We start from the raw sequence: 25,708 nt of genomic DNA, 5'->3' as shown, positions 1-25,708 counted from the left end.
TTTTTAAATGCAGTTAATCTCTGGGAGATAAAATTAAATAGTGAATACGTATAGTTTCCAGGAAATTAATGAGTTCGTGTATTTTGGTAAAATTCCCTAAGAAACAGCTTAAGAATAACGGTCTCATTTCATTATTTATATCCCAGTATCTAGAAGAAATTATACAATAGACGTTAAGAACGCAGCCTTTCAAAAATGAGAAATAATAACTATTCAGACAGACTTACTGATCTTCGCAAAAGTGTTTTTTAGGTACGTCTCAATGTTCAGTGATGTCCAGGTCAGTGCAGCCAAGCCAGGCTGGAGAGCTTCGTCCACTTTAGCCAAATGAGGGACCATCAGTTGCTCTATGGTGGGAGGCATTTTTGACTTCACTCTCTGGTATTCGGCCAGCATCATCTGCAATGAAATGGAGGTTAAATGATCAATGAATACCACACTTCTACTATCTCATTTTTTTTCTTATCCAAAAGGATGGCTTTTAGTTAAAGTCCAGCTGTAGGGCTCCAACAGTAGCCCGGCAGGTAGAGTGGCCAAAACAACACAAGAATGGGAGAGGCAAAATCTCTCCCTAAATACAAATTCCTAATCCAATAAAATACAGCTGAGAGAAATTAAGAATAGGAGTTTCTCACCCCTTCCCCTGTCCAAAAAGGGGAGAAAAGTTCTAAGGTCAAGTGACTTTCTAGACCAGGTTACCAATGACTTAGTCTGTGCATCACTAAGCTCATTCATTCAACTTTGTATGCTGGCACCACACGCTTCCTGCTCCTCTGGGCAATTCCTGTGGACCATACTCATCACCCAAAATGCTGGGGTCACCAGAAATCTGCCTCAGCCCAAAGGAAACAAAAACAAAAATGAACTATTGGGGCCTCATCAAAATAAGAAGTTTCTGTACAGTGAAGGAAACAATCAGCAAAACTAAAAGGCAAACAACAGGATGGGAAAAGATACTTGCAAATGACATATCAGATAAAGAGTTAGTATCCAAAAGCTATAAAGAACTTATCAAACTCAACACCCAAAAAACAAATAATCCAGTGAAGAAATGGGCAAAAGACATGAAGAGACACTTTTCCAAAGAAGGCATCCAGATGGCTAACAGACACATGAAAAAATGCTCAACATCACTCATCATCAGGGAAATACAAATCAAAACCACAATGAGATACCACCTCACACCAATCAGAATGGCTTAATTAACAACTCAGGTAACAATAGATGTCGATGAGGATGTGGAAAGAGGATCTCTTTTGCACTGCTGGGGGGAATGCAAACTGGTACAGCCACTCTGGAAAACAGTATGAAGGTTCCTCAAAAAGTTAAAAATAGAACTACCCTACGACCCAGCAGTTGCACTACTAGGTATTTATCCAAAGGATACAGGTGTGCTGTTTCGAAGGGGCAGAGGCACCCCAATGTTCATAGCAGCATTATCGACAATAGTGGAAGTATGGAAAGAGCCCAAATGTCCATCGACAGATGAATGGATAAAGAAGATGTGGTATATATATACAATGGAATATTACTTGGCAACCAAAAAGAGTGAAATCTTGCCATTTGCAACAACATGGATGGAACTAGAATATATTATGCTAAGCGAAATTAGTCAATCAGAGAAAGACAAATATCATACGACTTCCCTCATGTGAAATTTAAGATACAAAACAGATCAACAAAAGGGAAGGGAGGCAAAAATAATATAAAAACAGGGAAGGGGACAAACCATAAGAGACTCCTAAATATAGAGAACAAACTGAGGGTTGCTGGCGGGGTTGTGGGGGGGGGGGATGGGCTAAATGGGTAAGTTAAGGGGCATTAAGAAGACACTTGTTGGAATGAGCACTTGGGAGTTATATGTAGGGGATGAATCACTGGCTTCTACTTCTGAAATCATTATTGCGCCATATGCTAACTAACTTGGATGTAAACTCTAAAAAAGAAAAAAAGAAAAAAGAAAAGAAATCTGCCTAGGCCCATTGCTGGAATTGTAAGCCAAATCTTTTTTTTTTGTTTTAAGGTATCTATATATTTTTGAGAGAGACAGAGACAGTGTAAGAGGGGGAGGGCAGAGAAAGAGGGAGGAGACAGAATCCCAAGCAGGTTCCACGCTCAGCGCAGAGCCTGATGCAGGGCTTGAACTCACAAAACCATGAGACTGTGACCTGGGCTGAAACCAAGAGTCAGACACGTAACCAACTAAGCCACCCAGGAGCCCCACGCCAAGTCTTGATGTAAGACCCAAAGCATATAAGGAGTCAGGAACCAGCGTTGATCCCACCAAATGTCATGGCTTTAGGTATCATCTGTATGCCAAAGACAACTAAATTCACATCTCAGCCCAGACCTCGCTCCTCAAATCCAGAAGCAAACAAGGCCTAAGCCTATTCAATATCTCCAATTGAATATATAAAAGACATTTCGATTTAACATGTCCAAAACTGGAAGTTTGTTCTTCCCCAAAACCTTCTCTGCCCACAGCATTCTCCATCTCAGCTGACGGTGGCTTCTGTCTGTCTCTCCCGCCCACAGGCAATCCATCAGGATATCTTGTTTGTTCCATATTCAAGAGATCCTATATCTGACCTGTTTACCATATGCAGTGCTACCACTATCGCTGACTCTCCTCTAAATTACTGTAACGGTCTACCATTGTCTCCCTGCTTCCACTAATGCCCCGTACAGTCTGTGCTCAATTTAGCCGCAAGAATGACCCTTTCAAAATGTAAATAAGCCTGGGTAATACCTCTGCTTACCTAGCCACATGCCTTCCCATCTCATTCAGGGATACAAGTTCTTATGTTGGTCTACAAAGATCTACCCAATCTGGTCCCCATTACTTCTTTGATCTCATCTCTAATCATTCTTCTCATCCCTTACCTACTCTTGCCCTACTGTCATCCTTGCTGGTCCCTAGCCTCAGGTCCTTTGTATCCCCTTCAAATAATTACTCGAATGTCATCTTCTCAATTAGGCCTGTCCTGAATACCTACTTCATATTGTAAACCATCACCAAAAACCACCCCAACATTTTATCCTGTGTCCTGCTCCATTTTTTCCCATAGTGCCTATCACGTTCTAATAAACTATGTAATTTATCTATTTAGAATGTTCATTGCTTATTTTCAGTCTTACCCAACTAGAATATAAGGACAAGAGTTTCTATAGAAAATTCTCTTCAAGAATTTTGTCTGCTTTGTCCAATGCACCTGAAACAGGTGCATATAGGTGATCCATCAATATTTCCCTAATTTATTAATTAGTTGTTATCAGAAGGAGTGCTTGTGATTACAAACTCATGGATTCTGTCCTACAATGAAATTTACCTGTTGTATAATATTGAACTGTGTCAGTATTCTGTTCATATATTACCATTTGATAAAATTTTTTTAATGTTTATCTTTTATTTTTGAGAGAGAGAGAGAGAGAGAGAGAGAGTGCAGGGGAGGGACAGAGAGAGAGGGAGACACAGAACTTGAGGCAGGCTCCAGGCTCTGAGCTGTCAGCACAGACCCCAATGTTTGGCTTGAACTCACGGACCAGTCCGTAAGATCATGACCTGAGCCGAAGTTGGACACTTACCTGAGTAAGCCCCCCAGGTGCCCCATACATTACCATTTTAAATAAGACTAAAAGTACTTGCAGCCTACCTTTTTTCATAATGTTAGTATTAATAATAATTAATTATAAGAAAGTAAATTTAATGTACTTCTTAAATACAATTGTTTTTAAGTTCTTATTTGTAATGTGCATGTTGACATTAGTTTGTCATTAGATCAACGTTTACCCAAATGTTTTCCCTGAACCACTAGCCCTAAGAGATTCTATAAGGAAAAGTGTGGTCCCTGGATGAATAAGCTTGGAAACCACTGTATACATGATCCTCCTTCTTGGAAAGTAGCAATTAAAATTAATAATTCTGCAAAAACCACAAGAAAGAAGAAACCCAACGGACTTTGTGAATTTTGTTAAACCCAACATTTTCCGAATGGACCACATAATCCTTTCTTCATACAATACTTTTCTGCAATTTCTCTATATCCTTTCAATTTCCATGAAAACCACTTTGAAAAAGCCTATGTTGGATGGTTCTATTAGCAGCTACTTCTACATTTCCTCAATCAATTATCCACGGCTTATCTATTTTCAATGCCCATCACTTATTCTACCTGGAAAGCAAATCAGCAGACCTTCTACCTCTCACCTTAATCCTTTAACCCCATGAGATATTATTCATTTTATGATGACAAACTGAGGCTTCAAAGGGTAAAACAATTTGCCCAAAGATAATGATTTGTATCCAGATCAAACTGGTTTTAGAATCCATTCTCATAACTATTAGTCTATGTGGGCTCATTTCTTTCCTGTTTGAACTACACTCCAAGGAACAGATGAAGAAAACAAGTTCTCAGCATAACTGTGGGAACCTGGGAGCTCTGTTAAATATTCAGCACAATAACTCTGCAACATCTGAGATGGTCCTCCAACCTACCAAAATATCTGCTCTTACCAGTTACTCATGTTGCACACTTGTCCTCTTCTGTCAGACCCATTGACATTGAGGCAACCCGTAGCCTTCTACTCCACTTTATCTACATTCTCTTCCTTGGAGATCTCATCCAAGACAATAACATTAAATACCAACTATATTTTAAGTTTATCTATTTTTTTTATTAATCTCTACACCAAGTGTGGGGCTTGAACTCATGACCCCAAGATCAAGAGTTGCGTGCTCTTCCCACTGAGCCAGCCAGGTGCCCCTAAATGCCAACTATATTCTTAAAATTCTCAAAAAGAAAAAAAAAATTTTTAATAAATTTAATAAAAATAAAACTCTCAAAACTATGTCTTCCACTTTGACTCCTCCACTCTACTCCAGACTTACATATCTATCTGCATGGATAATATTTCCACTTAGATCTCTCAAAATCATCTTCTACTTCAGATGGATATTATTGATTTCCTCCTGTAGTTAGTTTTTATGATAGTTTTATCGTAAAAACTATCATGCCTTTTGCTCCCACTTGAATTCTTGCAATGTCTTCCTGGTGCATTCAAACTTATAACCTGGGTTTACATGATCGGTGATGAGCTGGCCTCCACCTTCCCTATAGTCACATTCCCTCTCAATCTCCACCTCAGTCATCCTGAGCACTTGCTATCCCTCAATAGTGACATACCACCAGATTTTTTTTTTTTAATGCAAACTGGGCCTAGCCAGAAAGAGGAAAAAATTAAAGTACCATACCTTCATGTTACTGAAGTTCTTTTTGTATACATCCCGTTTCTGGAACAGGGCAGCTGCAAATGGTGACACTTCCAGACCCATCTGTGACATGCACTCTGTCTCTCTAAATAAGGTTAATATCTGTGGGTCAAAGTTTACAAACAATTCCCCCGTGCCTGGAGCCTTCACCAATAAAGATGCCTCAAGTCCTATGTGAATTTCTTCAATCTGTGTCAAGAGATCAACATTTTTACTATTAGAAAGTTCAGCGCCTCCACAGGGGGTCTAGCTCAGTCATTTCTGGGAATGATGACCAGTAAGTGTTCTTCCTTGGATTTGAGCTTCTCAAACTAAAGACGACACTCTTCTTCCAAGGTCACTTTCAGAAAAGTGCCTTCGAGCTCTTGGTAGTGATGCTATGCAGTCAGTCTGACAAAATGCCTGGGTCATGACCCTCTCACACCCAACAGGTAAGTGAACACTGCAGAGGCTTCTCAAAACCCGTTTAGCTCCCTGATACCATCGTGCCCAACTCATTATTCTTCCTAATAAAAGTTTTATTCAACCCACTAAATTTGGTTTTAGTTATCTAGAGAAACAATGAATACCACCATGGAGACCTCTCTGTTATTGGCTCAGGCACCAAGAGCTAAACCAGGAAAATGGGATAGCATTTTAGGGGGCCTGTAAGGCTGAATTTCATCCTCTGAGATACTTCCCATCAATCTACAAAGACATACAAGAGTGGGTAGGGTATGAAATACAATTTGATGAACCTAGGATAACCAAAGAAAATTTAAGATTTCGCTTTACAGAGACATACTAATGTTTAGCAACACATCAAGGAAGTTAATGGATTAGAAAAAAGTCAGAAATCCCAATCCACTAGGTAAAAGAACCAATAAACAGGATCTTCTTTCTCTCTTAGGAGTTTGTAAATTAAATAAAAATGAGTTTCTGTTACCTGCCTTATAATTTTTTTCAAAATCAATCATTATTTTTCTTCATGGACATATTATACTCTTTGACTGATTACCTACATTCAACCAAACCTGTCTTATGAAATACCCACAAATCCAACTTTCTACAGGAATAAAATGCTAGCAGAGGGTTTCCTCTTGACCCGGCAATGAAGATGTCTTTGAAGGGCACACATGTAGAGACTCACTTGTTGAAGCCATGCCCTGTGGTAGAGAACTTCAAACTCCAGGAGGACTTTGGCCACCCTGTTGTAACTGCGAATCACAGGCTTGGCTTCAGCTGTCTGTAGCACAGCCGGGTGCTCCTGGAAAAGCTGCATTGGTTGCTGAATCCTCTGGAAGAGCTGTCGGGCCCACAAAATCTTCCCAGCAATGGGAGGCTGATCTCGACCCAAAGGAGGATCGCATTTCTGCTTCGTATACAGCTTGGAGATCATATCGACGTCAGCCCCATAGTTTTCAAGAATACGCCGATATTTGTCATCAAGACCGAGATTAGGTATATTCAACCTGAAAAAAAACAAAAAGTGAATGGTTTGAATGAATGGGAAGATACCTAGCAATCTCCTTTATTAAGATTTATTTTAGGGGCACCTGGGTGGCTCAGTCAGTTGAGCATCTCTGGAACTCAGCTCAGGTCATGATCTCATGGTTCATGAGTTTGACCCCCCACATCAGGCTCTGTCTGCATTGACAGTGCAGAGCCTGCTTGGGATTCTTGCTCTCTCGGCCCTTCCCCCACTTGCACACTCTCTCTGTCTCTCTCCCTCAAAATAAATAAATAAACTTTAAAAAAAAAAAGATTCATTTTAAAACCTATGGCAATGGAGGGGTCCCTAGCTGACTCAGTCAGTTGAGCATCTGATTCTTGATTTTAGCTCAGGCCATGATCCCAGGGTCATGGGATCGAGCCCCACATCAGGCTCTGTAATGATACTGCAGAGCCTGCTTGGGATTCTCTATCTCCCTCTCTCTCTGCCCCTCCCCTGCTCACTCATTTCTCTCTCTCTCTCTCTCTCTCTCTCTCTCTCTCTCGCTCTCTCTCAAAATAAATAAATAAACATTTTTTTAAAACATACAGTAATGGAAAAAAAATGAGATATTTGGTTGGCATATTTAAAAAATCAGAATGGTATCAACCCATCCATTATCTCAATAAAGTGGCTTTAAATAATAGTATTGGGATGCCTGGCTGGCTCAGTAGAGCATGTGACTCTTGATCTCAGGGTCACGAGTTCAAGCCCCACATTGGGCTTGAAAAAAAAAAATAGTATAAATCCTTAAAATCTAAGCAAAACCATTAACCTGGTAAGAATTTTTTTTTAATTACTTAAACATTAAGTAATATTATGATAGACAATCACATGGTAGTTCAAAGCTAACAGGAAATAAAACAAACTCTTAACATCTGAAGAACTTAAAAACTCTGACCTTGTTATGCAGATTGTCGAGAAAGGATTTTAATTAATAATAACAAAATAAGCTAAACTGTGTTCATATGGCCCCAGTTTTAGAAGACAGAATAGAATCTGTTTCAAATTTTTACCTTTCAAATTTCTTTAACATACTTAGAGCTTGATTTGTGTTCTGAATCTTTTCAAACGTAACATCCATGAACTTCTGCAAGTCGTTCTGAAATAGAATAAGGTCTGATTGTAAACAGTGAATTCTCATTGGAAAAGACCTCTTTCCTTTAATTTTTTTAGAGTACACATTCTTTAGTTTCAGATGTACAACATGTTGATTGAACCAGCACTCACCACATAGGTGTGGGCCACCGGCTGTCACCATAAGTTATTACAATATTATTGATTTTTAAAAGTCCTATTTAGCAACAAGACAGAAGAGTTCCCCATTCTCTACGAGCACATATAATATAGGAAAAAGCATAACAGAAAATTTAGTCCTCCCCTGAGCTTGAAAGATAAATGCCCAGAAGCCATAACAGAGAGGGTCTTGAAAGCCAGGGCAATCACAGGACCTGGCACGAAGTCAGGCTCCATGGGCTTGGGTCAGATACAGGGCCTGGGGGGCAGGAAGTGGGGTTTTATCTCAATGTGAGTAGAGAAGCGGTGGGGTCCTAACACTCTCAACAGATCGCTGTAGAAAGCCACAGCCCTTGAAATGCAGCCCGGCCCAAGCAATAATTCTGTCCACAAGGTAGGGAAAGCAGCATGGGGGCTTGCCATCTGCCCAGAGTCATGAATGGATGAACCAGGCCCCCTGAATCAGGATCCCGCACCTCCTCTGTAAAGGGCCAGACAGTAACTATTTTCAGCTTTGTGGGGCATAGGTCCCTTTCACAATCACTCACCTATCACCATATGCAGAGGCAGCCATAGACAATCCATAAGCAAAGATGCATGGAGGGTTTGGCCCTTGGGCATAGTTTGCTGATCCCTGCCCTAGAGCAAATGAAATCCTATGTCTGCACCACACCTAAAAGAGGGGTCTGAGTTTAAACTACACACGAGATGGGGGGTGGGGGAAGGGCAGTGTCTAACCCAAGAAATTAATATAACAGCTAGTCTGGAATAGCGAAACCACTGGGGCCCCAGCAGAAGAAATGCAAAACTACTCTGTAGAAACACTTCCAGAGCCCAGGAACATAAAACCACTACAGAAAAAGAGATTAGTAAGTAATTCCAAAATTACAAAAATTCAGATTCCAGAATTACAAAATTACAAAAATTCAAATTCCAGAATTTCAAAAGGAATGACTTAAATACCAAACTTTTAAGAAATACCTCTTTCATTAAGCCCTCAGATCGATTTTCCAAAATGATTTTCATTATGAGTTGTCCTGAGAACCTCACATATCTTACACTATCGTACAATTTTATGTAAAAAAAAAAAAAAAAAAAAAAAAAATCGCACCAAAAAATGAAGTACATGATTTATTCTTGGTCATTCTAAGATTTAGTACAGTTGTCATTAAAATCTAAATTAATTCATTAAAGACAAAAAAAAAATATTTCATTATTTTCTATCTCATGCTTCAAGGTAAAGGTACAACCAATTCTTCTCAATTTTACCAGACAAAAATTTTGAGCCTCTACAATTCTAAAGGGATCATTAAATTACACACAACTGGGAAGCCAGTTGCATATGCAGTGAGAATTAGTACCAAGATGAGCTTGATTGTACACAAATCATTTGGCAAGACCAGTTGGAAATATCCAGGACACCACTGGAAACACTTAACACTTGAAGAAACATTGCTACCTGGGGGGCTCCCTGCCCCATTCAGCAAAGCCCCAAAGCTGAAGGATCACTATACCTATCACAATATATTCTTGCTCTCAATACTTCTCACTACTCCTACTAAAACTATATATACATATATATATATACACACACACACATATACCATTTTACATATGTTATACATTATACATATATTAAATGACGCTATTTCTTCTGCAAAAACCACATCTTAGGATTGAGAAACTGTCCTGCACTAAATAGTACAGTTAGCCTACGAAATAAACATTCAAATGTTGTCACTACATTAAAAAAAAAAAAGAACAACTGTGTATAAACCATGCACAACTAGAATATTTGCAATGCCTCCATTACCTCCCTAGAACTACAGAGAGCAGCTTTACTGAGCCCTAACATTTGCACCTGGTTTTCCTTGCTTTCCTACCCTGTGGCTTCACAAAGGCCTATGCTAAGCTCTGTATGAATATTTAAGACCTTGAATTAGTCTTCTTTTCCCTCTTCCCTAGGTCCATTCTGAGAGTCTTATGGAATCTGGCCATGGAATCTTCATACTAGTCCTCTTACAAGTTCTGGGCTCTCAGGTCCTTCTCAGTCTTCTCTTGCCTCAGCTTGACATCTCAACAGCTGGTCCTTTGCCAAATACTGCCTTCCTCTGCCTGCTAGGCTCTGCCTGCCAGACTTCTAATGGCTCACCTGGTTCCAAGGCATTCGCTCTCTGACCTGTTAGCACCAGCATGAACCCAGGATTCCAGGCTCTGATCCCCTGGACACAACCCTGATCAAAATCACTCATGTACTGCCACCCCCCCACCACCACCACCCATGCCCTCCAGTCTTTATCTTGGAGATACCAGTTACTGGTCCCCTCTATCTCTTATCTCCAAGGCTCATCACCTCTGTCCCCAACTCTAACCAGAGCTGTAGGAAAGTCAGTATTTTCATCCTGATTTTATAGAGACAAGAGCTGAATTCAGTGAGAGTGGGTGAGTAATTTAGAGGAGAAAGGCAGGGGTCTCCTGAGTGCTTCAGTCAGTTGAGTGTCTGACTCTTGATTTTGGCCCCAGTCATGATCCCAGGATCATGGGATCGAGCCCCTCATCAGGCTCCACACTGAGCATGGAGTCTGCTTGGGATTCTCTCTCTCCCCCTCTGCCCCTCTCCCCTGCTCACATTCTCTCTCTCTCTCTCTCTCTCTCTCTCTCTCTCTCTCAAATAAAAAAATTAAAATTAAAAAATAATAATAATAAATTAAGAAGAAAGGGACTGGTTAAGAAAAAGAGAATGGAGGGGCACCTGGCTGGCTCAGTCAGTAGAGCATGTGACTCTTGATCTCAGAGCTGTGAGTTCGAGCCCCACATTGGGTGTAGAGATTACTTAAAAATAAAAATCTTGGCAAACCATAAGAGAACAAACTGAGGGTTGATGGTGGGGGTGGGGAGTGGAAATGGGTGATGGGCACTGAGGAGGGAACGTGTTGGGATGAGCACTGGGTGTTGTAAGTGACGAATCATAGGAATCTATTCCCGAAGCCAAGAACACACTGTATATACTGTATGTTAGCTAACTTGACAATAAATTATATTTTTTTTAAAAATCTTAATCTTGGCATGTTAAAAAAATATATGTACCTTGAAACCATATGGAGAAATAAAGATCTCAATAAAGGCAAATACACGAGCAATTATAAAAATAAATAATAAATAAATAAATCTTTTAAAACAATAGAAAGAGACAAGTCAAAGGAAAAATTGGCCATTCAACCAAAGAAATAAGTAGACCACGTCTGAGGTGTAAGATGAGATAAACAATAGTGTTGAATTAAAAAAAAATTATGAGAATAGGCACTAGTAATCTACAACTAATGCTTTAAAGCCAGGCTGTAGGGCATTTATAAAATTATATTCTTGGTATTACATAAAGTAAGCGCAGTCTTGAAAAGGTTTCCCCACTCCTCGGGTGTCCCCCACCCATGTCTGTTCTAGCATCAGCCTCCTCTCCAAAGCCTCCTCTCTGAAGCTCCACCAGTCCCAGCCAAGCAGAAGACAGGGTTATTCTCCTAGGCTCACGTCCCACCCTCACGGGTCGCCGCAACTATCAAATCCTACCTGTGTTCCAGGCCTGTCCTGTAAGTTGCCCTGGGACTTCTTTAGAATATGTCTTTTTATCTTTGAATCCTCACTTCCGGGCATGGTATCAGAATATTACACTTTTAGAGTTGGTCATTTTAGCCACTATTTGCCCTTCCTTAAATAAGGTACTCATTATTCTAACATATATGTGCTTATATTTTTTTTTTTAATTTTTGACGTTTATTTATTTTTGGGACAGAGAGAGACAGAGCATGAGAGAGAGGGAGACACAGAATCGGAAACAGGCTCCAGGCTCTGAGCCATCAGCCCAGAGCCTGACGCGGGACTCAAACTCACGGACCGCGAGATCGTGACCTGGCTGAAGTCGGACGCTTAACCAACTGCACCACCCAGGCACCCCTATGTGCTTATATTTTAACCATATCGCATGTCTGCCTCTGGCTGTGAGCTCTGAGGGCAAATCTACTTGATTTACTTCTGTTTTTATAACCCACAGCAAAGAAGCATAGTTGTTAATTGATGTACAGTAGATGCTTGTTTAATTGCAATAAATCGAATTCCTTACTCACACACTAATTTGGCAAACATTCCTTCCGCTCTCTCCAGTTAGGTAAGGCGCCCTGGAGACACAAAGAGGAATGAACACAAGCCCTGCCCTCAGGGTGTTCACCGTCCACTTCTATCCACCCCCACACAAGCTACTAAAGTGCCGTGTGATCTGAAACTGCTGGGAAGGGAAGCTGGAGCAGAGAATCAGCATCACCACTGCCCATAGCTTCCCATCGTCCTCATGTCTAATTGGCCCCCAAACAAGGTCACTGCATAAATTACCATAGGCACTATATCTTCCCATCAACCGAAACATTTATTCTAGCATAATAGTTAAAAACTTGAATGCTAGAGCCAGAATGCCTGGATTTAATCCCAACTCTCCCAGTTGTTATCTCTGTGATGATCAGATGATTAACACCCATAAAGTGCTCAGGACAGTACCTAACATATAGAATTAGCTCATTTTGTTATGATTCCTTTTTACCATTGGACCCACCCTTCAGAGCTCTTTTTCCTTGAAATGTACGAATTGACTTCAAAACAGAACTTGTGGGAAAGAAGTAACAGAATGGTCATTTTCCTTTTCAAATCAGAAAGGCATACACTTCGGAATTCACTAGGATGAAAAGAAGTCTGAATATGAAACTTCAGTAGACACCGATGGGGTCATCTCCCCCTCACCCTCCTTGATTCTTCTCTGATAACACTCACAGCCCGCTCCCCCCCTCCAAGAGACCCAGACCCCCCCATATGGGCTGGAAGTCAAGATGACTGGTCAGTGCGGGGGGGGGGGGGGGGGGGGGGGGAAGGAAGAGAGAAGTGGGCTGCAGACCAAGAGGGGTCCAGGTGCTGAGTGGGTCCTGGCACCACTGTTTCTAAAGCCAGCTGCAACCCTGGCTTTCCAATCTGGCAGACAGTCGGTCGTAATCATTGCTATAAAGTAACAAACAAACAGAAACAAATTTCTATATTCTAATAACTCCACATTTCAACAGGAGATGAAAGTTAATTCTCTAAGAACTAAGATGGAAGGCATGAAAAAGTATGATTACAGATCATTATCCAAAGCTATATTTATGACCCTTTAATCCATGAAAAAGAGCCTTCAATTATTAATGTGAAATCACAAAATACAGGCTGAGGTTGCGATCGGTCACCTCTATGATGAAGCCGCCTCTCCCTTCTGAATGGTTAATGATTAGCAACAGCATCATACAGAAGGGAAAAAATAAAACACACGGCTGTCAACAGGAATTTTATTATACAACTTACATGAAGGTCATTAGTCTGCTTGCAAAACTCTTCATAATCCTGGTCAAAATCCATTTTCCTCTGGTCTAAGAAATTATATTCCTTTTTCTTTATGGTGGCAACAATACTCTGAAATGTTATGAAAGAAATAAGACATTGTCTCAACATTCTCGCAACACTCAATTAAATAGGACCTTTAAATGTAGAACCTATATAATCATCTTTCAAAAATCAACTTAAAAGGAGCCTTATTTCTTTAATTATTCACATGGCTTAATGCTTATCAGGGGCAATAGAATCTTGCCAAGTGCATTCAGAGAAATCATTTAGAAAGCATTTTCATGAGGTTTTACATATTCCTGAAGAAAAATATAAAATAAAACCATAGCTGAAAAGCAGGAGAGGTGTTTTCTCTAAAAATTTCTCTGGGGTGCCTGGGTGGCTCAGTCAGTTGAGCGTCTGACTTCAGTTCAGGTCATGATCTCATGGCTTGTAAGTTCGAGCCCCACGTCTGGCTCTGTGCTGAGAGCTCAGAGCCTGGAGCCTGCTTTGAATTCTGTCTCTCTCTCTCTCTCTCTCTCTCTCTCTCTCTCTCTGCCCCTCCCCCGCTTGTGCGCTCGCTCGCTCTCTCTCTCTCTCTCTCAAAAATCAGTAAAAACATTAAAGAAAATTCCTTTTTAATTTCTTACTAATGATATCTGAATTTTTTTAAAAAGTCCAGAGTAGAATTATTAAAACATTTTTCACTGAAAAGTTTAAGTCTTCTCAGAAAATAAATAGCAGTAACAGAACACAACCAACCTAGGAAGAAAATAGTTGTAGCATCTACAGATGAAAAACTACCTTCTAAGCCTCACATGTCTTAAATAAAACATCAAACCGCAATCTGCCGTCTCAAGAATCTCCAGAATTAACTGCTTCCTCCCACCCTGCAAAGCTACAGTCTGTGACTATGAAAGTACAAATCAAGCAACTCGTCTCCTTGAGAATACTATTATCCTAAGTTTTGTTTGCTCAGAATAATGAGCTATAATGCTCTATGATCATTCTTAACCAGGTACTAAGCCATTCTCAAACTCAGGTGCCCACATTGTTGACACAGGCATATAATTTTTATGAAGAAAGTTGGGCCTCCTTCCATCACCTCCTCTTCAAAGTCATTTCCATTTAAACATCAATTCACATCTCTCAATAGACAAGTGTATAAAATGCAGAACTCCTTGAATCAAGTTTACTAACTAAAACAACCTACTCTTTCATGCTGTATAACTACAAAATTAGCTCTATGTAGACACTATATACATATGGTGCCATCCATCATGTTATGAGCATTGAAAAGCTGCATTACTACATTTTAATGTGGCAAAAAAGAAAGAAAGAAAGAAAGAAAGAAAGAAAAAGAAAAAAGAAAGAAACAAAGAAAGAAACAAAGAAACAAAGATTTGGGGTCCTTAGAAAATTCTTTTCTATGTTTGGATTTAATGGTCACTTAAGAGTATTAAGCTGACAAACATTAATCATGACCTTCAACCAACTAATCCAACTCAACCTAGTAAACCATTTACTTGACGGGTATTTATTGTGCACCTATTACATGCTAGTGAACTCTGAAAACACAGGAAGGAGCTGAAAAAACAAATGTCCCTGCCCTCAAAGAACGTCCAGCCTCGGTGCGGGACGGGGTCAGAATCTATGTAAAGCACAAGCAAATGGACAGGATAATTTCACACAGTGATAAAATGAGTAATGTGACATTGAGTGCTTGAGAAGAACAGAGATCAAGGAAAACCTAACCAAAAGGGTCATTTAAATGAAGATCTACAGGCCAAGAAAGAGTACCCATGTGATGGTCCAGAGGCAGAACTTTCCAGGAAGAAAAGCTCTAGAAGCCCCAAAGTGGACTGAACTGAAATGACCTGTGTCCAGAGAACATCAAAGGAGAAGAGAAGCAGATGAAGAGACAGGAGGGGTGGACAGGACCTTGATAGCTACACAAGGAACCTCAGTGTCACTTCCATGGTCACCATTTTGAGCTTCTAACACTGGTACTAATACACAAAAACCTCACTAGATGCTTTCACGCACCGTCTACATTTTATCTCACTGTCCTCTGGTACATCCATTTTAATCAGTATTTCACGTTAGATTTTCAGAACTATTTCTCTTCCCAGTATTTTTATCAGGTTAGAACAGTCTTTATCTGCATTTAGATGTATAGCTCAACTTCTCCTTCAAAAATAAACTTTGACATATGCTCCAAAGTTATTTTTTCATTAAGAATAGAAAATAAATAAATTCCAAGCTGAAAAGTAAATGAATATATTCGGTCTTTGTCTTGCAAAACTGTCGGTTTCAGATATAGATTATCCACCCTGCAGATAACACCCAACCCACCTAAAATGTTTCCTGCTATATAAAAAAGGTCTTTTCTCTTACTCTCCTAAAATCTGGTCTACTCAGGAAATGAAAAAGATTCCTTATATTAGACTAAACTGTTGGAGTACAAAAACTAACGTGTGGCAGTAGATTTTGTGATTCTTTTCAAATTCGAGTACAAAAAAAAAAAAAAATTAGCTTCTAATATCACTGTCCCCAAACAAGAAAAACTTAACTATATCAAGACTAAGAATTCAAAACCCATTTTGTTCGGAAATTGTTTTTCAAAACTCTTCAAAACATTATTAGATCATTGTGCCTGCTTTAAAAACTAAGATTAGTTACACACCTACCCTTACAAGATAAAGCAGTTAAAAATCAAAATAATTAGAAACTGTTGGGCTAGGGGCGCCTGGGTGGCTCAGTCGGTTAAGCGTCCGACTTCAGCTCAGGTCATGATCTCGCGGTCCGTGAGTTCGAGCCCCGCGTCGGGCTCTGTGCTGACTGCTCAGAGCCTGGAGCCTGTTTCGGATTCTGTGTCTCCCTCTCTCTGACCCTCCCCCATTCATGCTCTGTCTCTCTCTGTCTCAAAAATAAATAAACATTAAAAAAAATTAAAAAAAAACTGTTGGGCTAAATTAAAATCTTTTATTTCGCTAAAATACGTCCCTTTTATTTTGCTAACATAGGTCCAAATAAAAAGATTAAATGCAGCCATAATCAGATGCATCCAGAACTCAGCATCAGTTAGTGCCTGAAGCATAGTATATGTTTCATTAAATATTTTTTGCACAAATAAATGAAATAATAAGTTATATTTAAACATTTTTCTATGCTAATGAAAATGCTCTTACTAATGATGATTAATTTTAGACTATTGGTAAGTCATTCTCATAATCACATACCTGAGAAGAACATATTAGCACCCTTACACAATTCTCAAATAGATTTAATTTCTTTATTGTTCAAGGGTCATGAGCTTACATCTAACATTACAGATTATTTGAATCATTCTAAATATAAATACTTGTACGAGATATTAAAGTTTTAGTTACAGAAAAGGTAGGAAATTTAGTTTTAAAGGGCAGAACCTCGGGGGCGCCTAGCTGGCTCAGTCAGTGGAGCGTGCAACTCTTGATCTTGGGGTTATGAGTTCAAGTCCCACTTTGGGTATAGACGTTACTTAAAAAAAAAAATAAAATCTTGGGGCGCCTGGGTGGCTCAGTCGGTTGAGCGTCCGACTTCGCTCAGGTCACGATCTCACGGTCCGTGAGTTCGAGCCCCGCATCAGGCTCTGTGCTGACAGCTCAGAGCCTGGAGCCTGCTTCAGATTCTGTGTCTCCCTCTCTCTCTGGCCCTCCCCCCGTTCATGCTCTGTCTCTCTCTGTCTCAAAAATAAATAAATGTTAAAAAAAAAAAAAGAAAAAAAAAAATAAAATCTTTAAACAAAAATAAAGTACAGACCTGGTATTTAGTGACCATGTCTTCCAGCCCCTCAATTTTAGAATCTTGCAGGACTGAGTATGTCCTGAAGGTTGTAAAGATGTCTATTATCTTGGCAAGACGTCGGTGGAAAGTTTCAAATTTTCCAAAAATATACATCTCACTAAATTCAAATTGTTTCTCATTTGGATCTTGTTTAAGCTTTTGTTTTGTCTTGTGAAAGCAGCGCTGGTATTCCTTAAAATTAAAAACCAAAATATTAGAAAGGGAACATAACCCAGGTTATCAACCTTATTCTCTCACGTGGAAGAAGCTGTAAAGTCAGGGTGGAACTTCAAACCCTGTCAGTGTCATGCCTTTGCACATGCCCATTCTTCAGCTGGCAATGTCATCATCTCCTAACTCCCAATCTAGCAAATTACTAATTATTCACGAGGCAACTCAAAGGCACAGCCTTTCCACTTGATCCCACTGTGTTAGCATTAGCCTAACTTGGTGTCTAACTCCCAATTCATCCTCAAGAAACTAAAGAACCTACCTCATCTTTGCATTTCTGGGACTGAGTGTGGCATCAGGACATCACAGGGCCCCAAAACAGCAGAATAAGTGCATAAATTTTGAGAGGAGATTTATTAACATTCAATTTTCTTCACAATAAAGAATTACTCTTTTACAAAAAGAATTAATTTTCAGCAATCAACAACGATAATTGCCAAATGATTAAAGATGCATCAGCAAAAACCACATAAAAATAATAAAATATTATCTAAACGTGTTATTAAGCTGACCGTTACCTGCTTGAGTTTAATTGCAGACAATATCTTTTCCACAACAACATCTTGCGGCTGGCTCCAGATGGACGCAGTTCCATTGTTGGTAATGTAGGCTTTACATGCAGATATCATCTGATTCGTCACCTGGAATTTCCCAATAAAATGGTGCTAAGTACATAAAACAGCCATCACTCATAAACTGAACTGGAGGGTCCCTGACTCCTCTACCTCTCAGGGTGTGCAATCTGTGACCTTGACACTAGGTTTCTTTTTTTCCATCACAGCCATGATCCAGCACTAACACTTTTTTTTGCCCCAGCTCTTTTTTTGCCCTAGCTCATTTATACAAAAGACAAACAAAAATTATTTATATTTCAGGTGTACAACACGATCCTTTATATTCATATGCAGAGTGAAATGATTACCATGATAAACACACGTACCACCTCACAGTTTACCACTGTGTGTGTGTGTGTGTGTGTGTGTGTGTGTGTGTGTGTGTGTTGAAAAGACGTCAGATCTGCTCTCTCACCAACTTTTGAGTACACAATACAAGTATTATTAACTATGGTAGCTATGCTGTGCGTTAGATTCCCCAGAATTTATTCATCTTATAACTGAGAGTTGTAGCATCTCCCTGCTGCCCACCCTCCCCAGCCTCTGGCAACCACCCCTCTACTCTCTACTCCCATTTGTTCGTCTTTTTTCGATTCTAATATGTACTGTCAAAACCATTTGTGAAATCACAGAGTTGGAAGCGCTGTGGCCAATCAACAATTCAGGCCCCCTGGTTTATGCAGGAGGAACATCTCGACCAACCAGGAGAGAATTCACTTCCCTGTCTGAAAGCTGTTGAGAGTCCCCCTAGTCTCCTTAGGTAGGCTGCTCCAACATGTAACTCACAGTCTCCAAGTGCCATGGAAAGGACTGTCCACCTGACCATTTCATGACACCAGGAGCTGTAGCAGAAATGTCAAAAAGGAGAAGAAGAGAATAGAGTCAAGCTGACATCCGTAACCACTAATATTTTATCCATTCCTCCAAACTGCAAAAAAAAACTTCAGAATTTTCTTATGACTTTTTTATAATGTAAAAGGAAAATCAGATGACTATGTACGCATGGAATGGCAAGATGTCTGGGACGGGCAGTGCAAAGGCTGGAGGGGAGTGTGGAACAAGATGGGTGTCGTGCAGACAGAGCCTGGGCGACAGGGACTTGGGGGTCTGGTGTATAATTCTCTGTCCTTTGTACCCATCTCAAAATTTCCATAATGAAAGCTTCTCCAAAATTAGATAAATGATGGTTTCACAATTTTGTGCAAAAACAAGCCTTGCGGATAATATGCATGAAGTCTGGAGCGATGATACAAATTGGCTTTGGAGGCTCCTTCTCAGGGAATATCCCTCGCGACCCTCACATGTCCTTTTAACATGGGAAGAAGTGGAGCAAGAATCTCATGGATTTCCCTCCTTTCTCTACCTGAACTGCCTGACTGAGAGCAGAGAAAAGGGAGCCTCCTGTCCAGTTCTCAGGCTGGACGTACCCCTTCCCAAGAAGAACCATGCCTCCTACTATGCGAGCATTCACAACACAAGTCCTGATGAGGCAGAAATGCCTCTTTTTTAGCACAACATTGAAAATTTTCACCTTGGTGATGAAAGGCATTTACTTCTTAGAGACTGTTCAAAATGGGGAAAGCAACGGTGCTCACCATAAACGCTTATGAGTTAGGACATACGGTTTAAACATCGTTATGTTTTTTGGCAGAATCATTATAATTGCTTTAGGATTACTGAAATGTTGCAAGTGGCTTTTATGACCATGATAACTGTTCTAATAACACCAAGTAAACAACTGTGGCATCAAATAAATTTGGAAAAGTGGCACATAAAATATAAAACAGGAGAAAGCCAGTTAAATATAGTTTTTCTTAATTAAAATTTACCCAAAAGGAATAAATAATGTGCTAAATAACATAGGGAAAGAAATTCCAAAAAGACTCTTTGTTAAAATTTTATTATATAAATAACACAATTATTGGGGTGCCTGGGTGGCTCAATCGGGTAAGTGTCCAACTTCGGCTCAGGTCACGATCTCACAGTACATGAGTTCGAGCCCCGCATTGGGCTCTGTGCTGAAAGCTCAGAGCCTGGAGCCTGCTTCAGATTCTGTGTATCCCTCTCTCTCTGCCCCTCCCCCACTCATGCTCTGTCTCTCCCGTCTCTCAAAAATGAATAAACATTTAAAAAAAATTTTTAATTAAAAAAATAGCCCAATTATTTATTATAATAATTATTTTGGGAAATAATGCTTTATGATTTGCAAGAATCAGCCTCACGAATACACTTAATTCTATATCTATTTTACAGATTAAATTTTTTTTTAATTGTAGGATACACAGACATTGAATTGTGCCCATATGGTAATTTCTAATTATCAAAAAATCAACATTGCAAAAAAATACAAGTGACCATGGGATCTATGCTACGAACTTACCTTTACAAACAGAGACGTGATCTTCTCAGAGGTGTTATAGTAATGGGAAATACTATAGATCATTTTAATTGCATTTATAAGTGTAGGGATAGCATCAACCATGGATATCTAGAAGACACCACAAAAGTTTTCAGAGAAACAAATACCAAATTCAGCAAAATCCTGATAGTATAACCATTCAATCTTCATTAGAATAAAATTAGCCAAGAGATTTTTAGTTAAATTTTTAAAATATTATCTAACACTCCACATAGATGTATTTAAAGGTAATTTCATTTTTATTAGTCATATGCAGTTAATCAAATTTGTTTCAATGCAAGAAACATTAACTGTTAATGACAAGGTTAACATTAATTTTGTAATCAATAAAAGCAGGCACTCCCTAAAGTTAAAAGATAAAACACCAATCGATAACTTTTCCAACACCTCTTTGAGTATCATCCAGAATGTCAATTACAATACTCAATGGAAACCGGAATACGCAAAAAAGATTCTAAAATATAATATTGCATATCCATCTCAGAGAGATAGACAGACAGACAGATAGATACAGATAGATATATACATATGTACAGTTGACCCTTGAACAATGAGGGGTCAGGCACACCAATCCCCATGTAGTTGAAAATTCATGCACAACTTTTGACTGCCCCCCAAAACTTAACTACTAATAGCCTACTGTTACCGATAATATAAACAGTTGATTAATACATATTTTGTATGTTTTATGTATTATATACTATGTTTTTACAATAAAGTAAGCTAGGGAAAAGAAAATGGTAAGAAAGATAAAATATACTTTCAGCAATATACTGTATTTTTGGAAAAAAAACCTCATGTGTAAGTGGACGTACGCCGTCCAAACCCATGTTGCTCAAGGGCCAACTGTATACATATAAAATTTTCTTGAGACTAAAAGGAGGTTTCTAAGACTTTTCCAACAAACTTTAATATTAATGAACCAAACTCCATGCTCGATTCCGCCAGTGCAAAAGGTTTACCAGCAGACTAAGCAAGTAGGTTTCTTCAACTCACAGGGTCACTACTGTACAAGGGGTCACAGCATTTTTCAAGTGTGTACAAATATTTGACATTGTCCTTTGCTTCATTAGCTGCATCGGTGATTCGAATATCCAGCTCCCGCCAAGTCTAAGCACAAGACAGGAAAGCAATTTTTATGCAATTATTATAAAGGAACTTCCAATATAACAGCTGCTAACAGCCACCACAGGTCCGTTGTGTCAGACTTCCAGTTTATCCTGTGCATCTCACAGAAAACTGAATCCACAGGAGTGAGGGGTATGGCCACGTTGGGGAGCAATTTAAATTTTGGGGCCGAATGTTTAAAGGTATCTCTTTAAGGCCTTCCCTTATAAAATCTACTTGCTAACTAGGACAGAGCATCAAGAGGGCAGCACCTCCATTTGAACCCACACTTTCTCTCCTCCACTGGCTCCTGGATCCATCGTGCACCTCACTCCCATACTTTGTATGGTAAGAACCGAAGGAAGCCTCCAGCCCACAGCGAGCAAGAAACTGAATCCTGCAATGACCTCATGAGCAACCTGGAGGCAGATCCTCCCCCCAGGTGAGCCTCAGATGAACCAACACCCTGACTGTGACCTCAGGAGAGATCCTGAGTCAGAGGCACCCAGGTGAGTTGCCCCTAAATTCCTGACACACAGCACACAGACTGGGATGTAATATATGTTTGCTGTGTTACGTTGCTAAGTGTTAGGGTAATTTGTTACAGGGGGATATAAAACGAATATACTAGGGCTAATATATATATATATATATATATATATAAGTTTATATATAAGTAAGTTTATATATATATATCAAAGTAAGTTTTTGTTATTACAACTCCTGGTTAGTCTGAATTCAAAATATATACATAATCGTGATGTGAAGCTACATCTTAATTACATGCAATGCTCTCTAATAATACATATACATACATGCACACCAGCCAACAAATACTCTTAATTCAAAGGCAATGTCCACAGTACCCAGAATTATAAAAGGGCAAGATTATCCAGCCTTCAAGTTTTTTCATAAAGGTATAACAACATTTTTCTGTTCCTAGTTACTCTATGACATGAAAATACACACAGAGAATTTCCATTCCCGTTTCATAAAGCAGAAAGAAATGGCTGACAACCTTCAGAAGTTTAGACCTAGCAGCAGCAAGCATTGCCAAGACAGCCTTCACATCCGGGCCTTTTAATTGATCCAAAAGGTAGTTAAATTTGGACAGTCTTTTCTTCCAGTGCTCCAACTCTGCTCGGGGCCCGAGGTCATCCGCTTCCTTACGCAGCTGGTTGTTTTCAGCAAGGACCTGATAATGCACGGCAGAACTGTGAACCTCTGAATAGGGCTGGCGGTATGAAAGTTATACACTGGGAAATAAATCAATTATGCTTTCTGAATCATGATATATTTGTATTCATTTGCATGCTTCAAGGGACAGCCTTTTACTTGCATCCATTTTTAAAACTTCAACAAAAATTTAGTGAACATGCTCAAATTGAAAACTACTTATTTAGAAAGTTCTAATGAGCTTTTGGACGACCTGACCTCAGAACATTTCCTTGACTCTTCACTTACCGTATACCCTTAGAGCAATATAACCTTGGAAAGTCTGCATGCCTTAAGTTGGTTAACTTTCATTAACTGTTGGTTAATTTTCATTACTTTTTGATTAAATGTCTGCCGACACTTTGGATTTTTCTGAAAATGTTTTTTTAAACTTTTTTTTTTTAAAGTCTCGAGCTCCCTTTTAGAAGGCACACTGACTAGAAAACTCCTTGTACTGCTACAGAGATTCTCTGTAAAATACACCTTGAGAAAAAAAAAATTGACAAAGTGCAGTCTTCTTGTTACATTAAGTATTTAAAGTTACTTGCTTTCCTCTCTTCAAATTTTTTACTATCTCTTCTTTTTTTTTTTTTTTAATTTTTTTTTCAACGTTTATTTTTATTTTTGGGACAGAGAGATACAGAGCATGAACAGGGGAGGGGCAGAGCGAGAGGGAGACACAGAATCGGAAACAGGCTCCAGGCTCTGAGCCATCAGCCCAGAGCCCGACGCGGGGCTCGAACTCACGGACCGCGAGATCGTGACCTGGCTGAAGTCGGACGCTTAACCGACTGCGCCACCCAGGCGCCCCTACTATCTCTTCTTAACTAATGACGATAAATGAAAACCACACTGAACTCCTCACCTTTTTAGGGACTCGTCAAATACTTAGGCAAATGGGAATGGCAAAAGATATACCGTCTTCCATTGACTAGTTCAGTAACGTAGCATCTGAAGCTGATGTTTGCTTTCTGAAAATTACCTGTTCTGTCTGTTTGATCCATACTCTCATACAAGCTTCTATTTTCTCCAGAGTCTCAGGGTTATGAGCTAGACTCAAGTAGTCTATCGGCTCCTTCAGGGTTTTCAGTTCAAATACGTCACACTTTTGAAGGCTCACCTAAATAAAATGCAAGTTAAACAATTAAGATGATGCTAATTTTATTTTTTAATGTTGATTTATTTATTTTGAAAGAGAGACAGAGGAAGGGACAGAGAGAGAGGGAGAGAGAATCCCAAGCAGGTTCCGCACTGCCAGCATAGAGCCCAACACAGGGCTCCAACCCATGAACTGTGAGATCATGACCTGAGCTGAAATCAAGAGTTGGATGCTTAACCAACTGAGCCACCCAGGCATCCCATGATGATGCTAATTTTAAAACACACACACACACACACACACACACACACGTAAACACGCACTTCTGGTTCATCCCCGGGGTCAGAAGGATCTTAAAATTTTCTCTAAACTACCCTGTTCCCTGAAGAAAGATCTCTGAAAGCAGTGTGATACATAATGCTTAGTCCTCCCTGTGATCTAGAGATGACTGAGGGAAGATTTGGGGTCATAAAACAGAAAGAGTGAACTAAAGAGAGAGAGTCATAATATCACAAATTTTGGGAATTAATAGGGAATTTAGATATTAAAGAGTCAACTCACGAAACCAAAGAACATGGGGGAGCTTCAAGGTAATTGATTGGGGGAAGGGTAATTTCTAATGCATTACATTCTTTTTTGAAACTAACCAGATGAAAAGATTCTCCTGTCCTTAACCAATAGCATCCATATAGTTTGCAAGTTTAATGGCAAACACATGGATTCACTTCAGGGGAGGAAGGAGGAAGAGGATAGAGAAGGAGACGTGTTGGATTTTGACTTGACAAAGAAACTCAGCACATTTTTGCACACAGATAAATGGACCTCAATATTTGCTCAGGACATTTTCTCCTGGGAAAGTGCACCCGGCATTGTGAATGCCTAAATTCAGGTTTCAGGCCAATCCCACTTTAGCAACAACAGAGCTAGTACGTTTCTCTCAACTGGTTCAGAACCAGCAGGAAGGGGCATGGTTATTTGTCATCCTCAAATGCCCATACGGTCAAGGAGCCACAACACAAGGCCCAGGCCCTAAGGGCTTCTTGGTAACTGAGATAAAACCAAAGAGTTCACTAGGAGATGTGGCAGGTGAATGGTGCAGGCTGGGAGCGAAGGGCACCAGATGCTGAGTTCAGACCAGCAGAGAGAAGCCTATAGGGCAAGTCAGAGCACCTGCTACGAGGGCCTGCTGCAAGGGGACCCTGTAACCCCTGGATGGCCCCCTCAAGGTTTCTCGTTTCCTTCACTTGGCTTCCTAATAAAGCCCTGCCAGCTCTAACCTTACCTGATGGCCTCTGGCCCTGATGGCCTCTAACCTTACCTGATGGCTCCCATGTCCACCGCTGCTCTATGGGGCTATGTCCCATCTACATGGAGCTCAGAGACACCTCTCCGTCCTCCAAGAACCTAGCCCCCCCCCCACTCTGTTTTTCACTTTGCTGCCCTCCGACGGGGCTCTGAAAACCCACCAGGGCAGGCACGTGCCTCTGCTCCCCTGTGCCCTTGCTCACACTGCCCCCAGCCTGGAGGAACCTCCCAGCATGCCGCCACCCCTCCCCCCACCACACTGCATCTTCCACCTGCCACTTCTGGAGCCATCTTTGGTTTTACAGGGGAGGTCTCTGCTCTCCATGAAGCGGCACTACCTCCCTTCTATGTGGAGATCCATCCACTTTTTTTTAATACCTAGACCACAATATGACGTGGGACCATACGAAAGCACTGCTTTTTCAAGTAGAACAACAATCTAACTTGCTTCAGCTTGCGGTTTAGTGTATAGGCCTGCATCAGAGTTCACTACACATAGAACTCAGATATTAGGCGGAATCAACCC

The 25,708-nt window shown here is 40.1% G+C and overlaps 1 protein-coding gene across 1 annotated transcript in view; it reads right to left on the bottom strand.

Annotated features, from left to right (window-relative positions):
* The window catches only part of DNAH5 (dynein axonemal heavy chain 5), a 237,404-nt gene that overhangs the window by 189,803 nt on the left and 21,893 nt on the right, over positions 1 to 25,708 (bottom strand). The window contains exons 6-16 of the mRNA XM_047860273.1: positions 23,761 to 23,898; positions 22,582 to 22,758; positions 21,453 to 21,566; positions 20,418 to 20,525; positions 17,942 to 18,064; positions 17,169 to 17,384; positions 13,350 to 13,457; positions 7,757 to 7,842; positions 6,399 to 6,720; positions 5,252 to 5,458; positions 228 to 399 (exon numbers count right to left, since the gene is read on the bottom strand). Of these exons, the coding sequence (XP_047716229.1) occupies positions 228 to 399; positions 5,252 to 5,458; positions 6,399 to 6,720; positions 7,757 to 7,842; positions 13,350 to 13,457; positions 17,169 to 17,384; positions 17,942 to 18,064; positions 20,418 to 20,525; positions 21,453 to 21,566; positions 22,582 to 22,758; positions 23,761 to 23,898 (1,771 nt within the window). The remainder of the gene's footprint in view (positions 1 to 227; positions 400 to 5,251; positions 5,459 to 6,398; positions 6,721 to 7,756; positions 7,843 to 13,349; positions 13,458 to 17,168; positions 17,385 to 17,941; positions 18,065 to 20,417; positions 20,526 to 21,452; positions 21,567 to 22,581; positions 22,759 to 23,760; positions 23,899 to 25,708) is intronic.

This window comes from Prionailurus viverrinus, chromosome A1 (genome assembly GCF_022837055.1).
Source record: "Prionailurus viverrinus isolate Anna chromosome A1, UM_Priviv_1.0, whole genome shotgun sequence".
In the NCBI taxonomy this organism is placed as follows: domain Eukaryota; kingdom Metazoa; phylum Chordata; class Mammalia; order Carnivora; family Felidae; genus Prionailurus; species Prionailurus viverrinus.
Note: the sequence above shows the minus strand (reverse complement) of the source record. Positions and strands in the feature narration are given on the sequence as shown.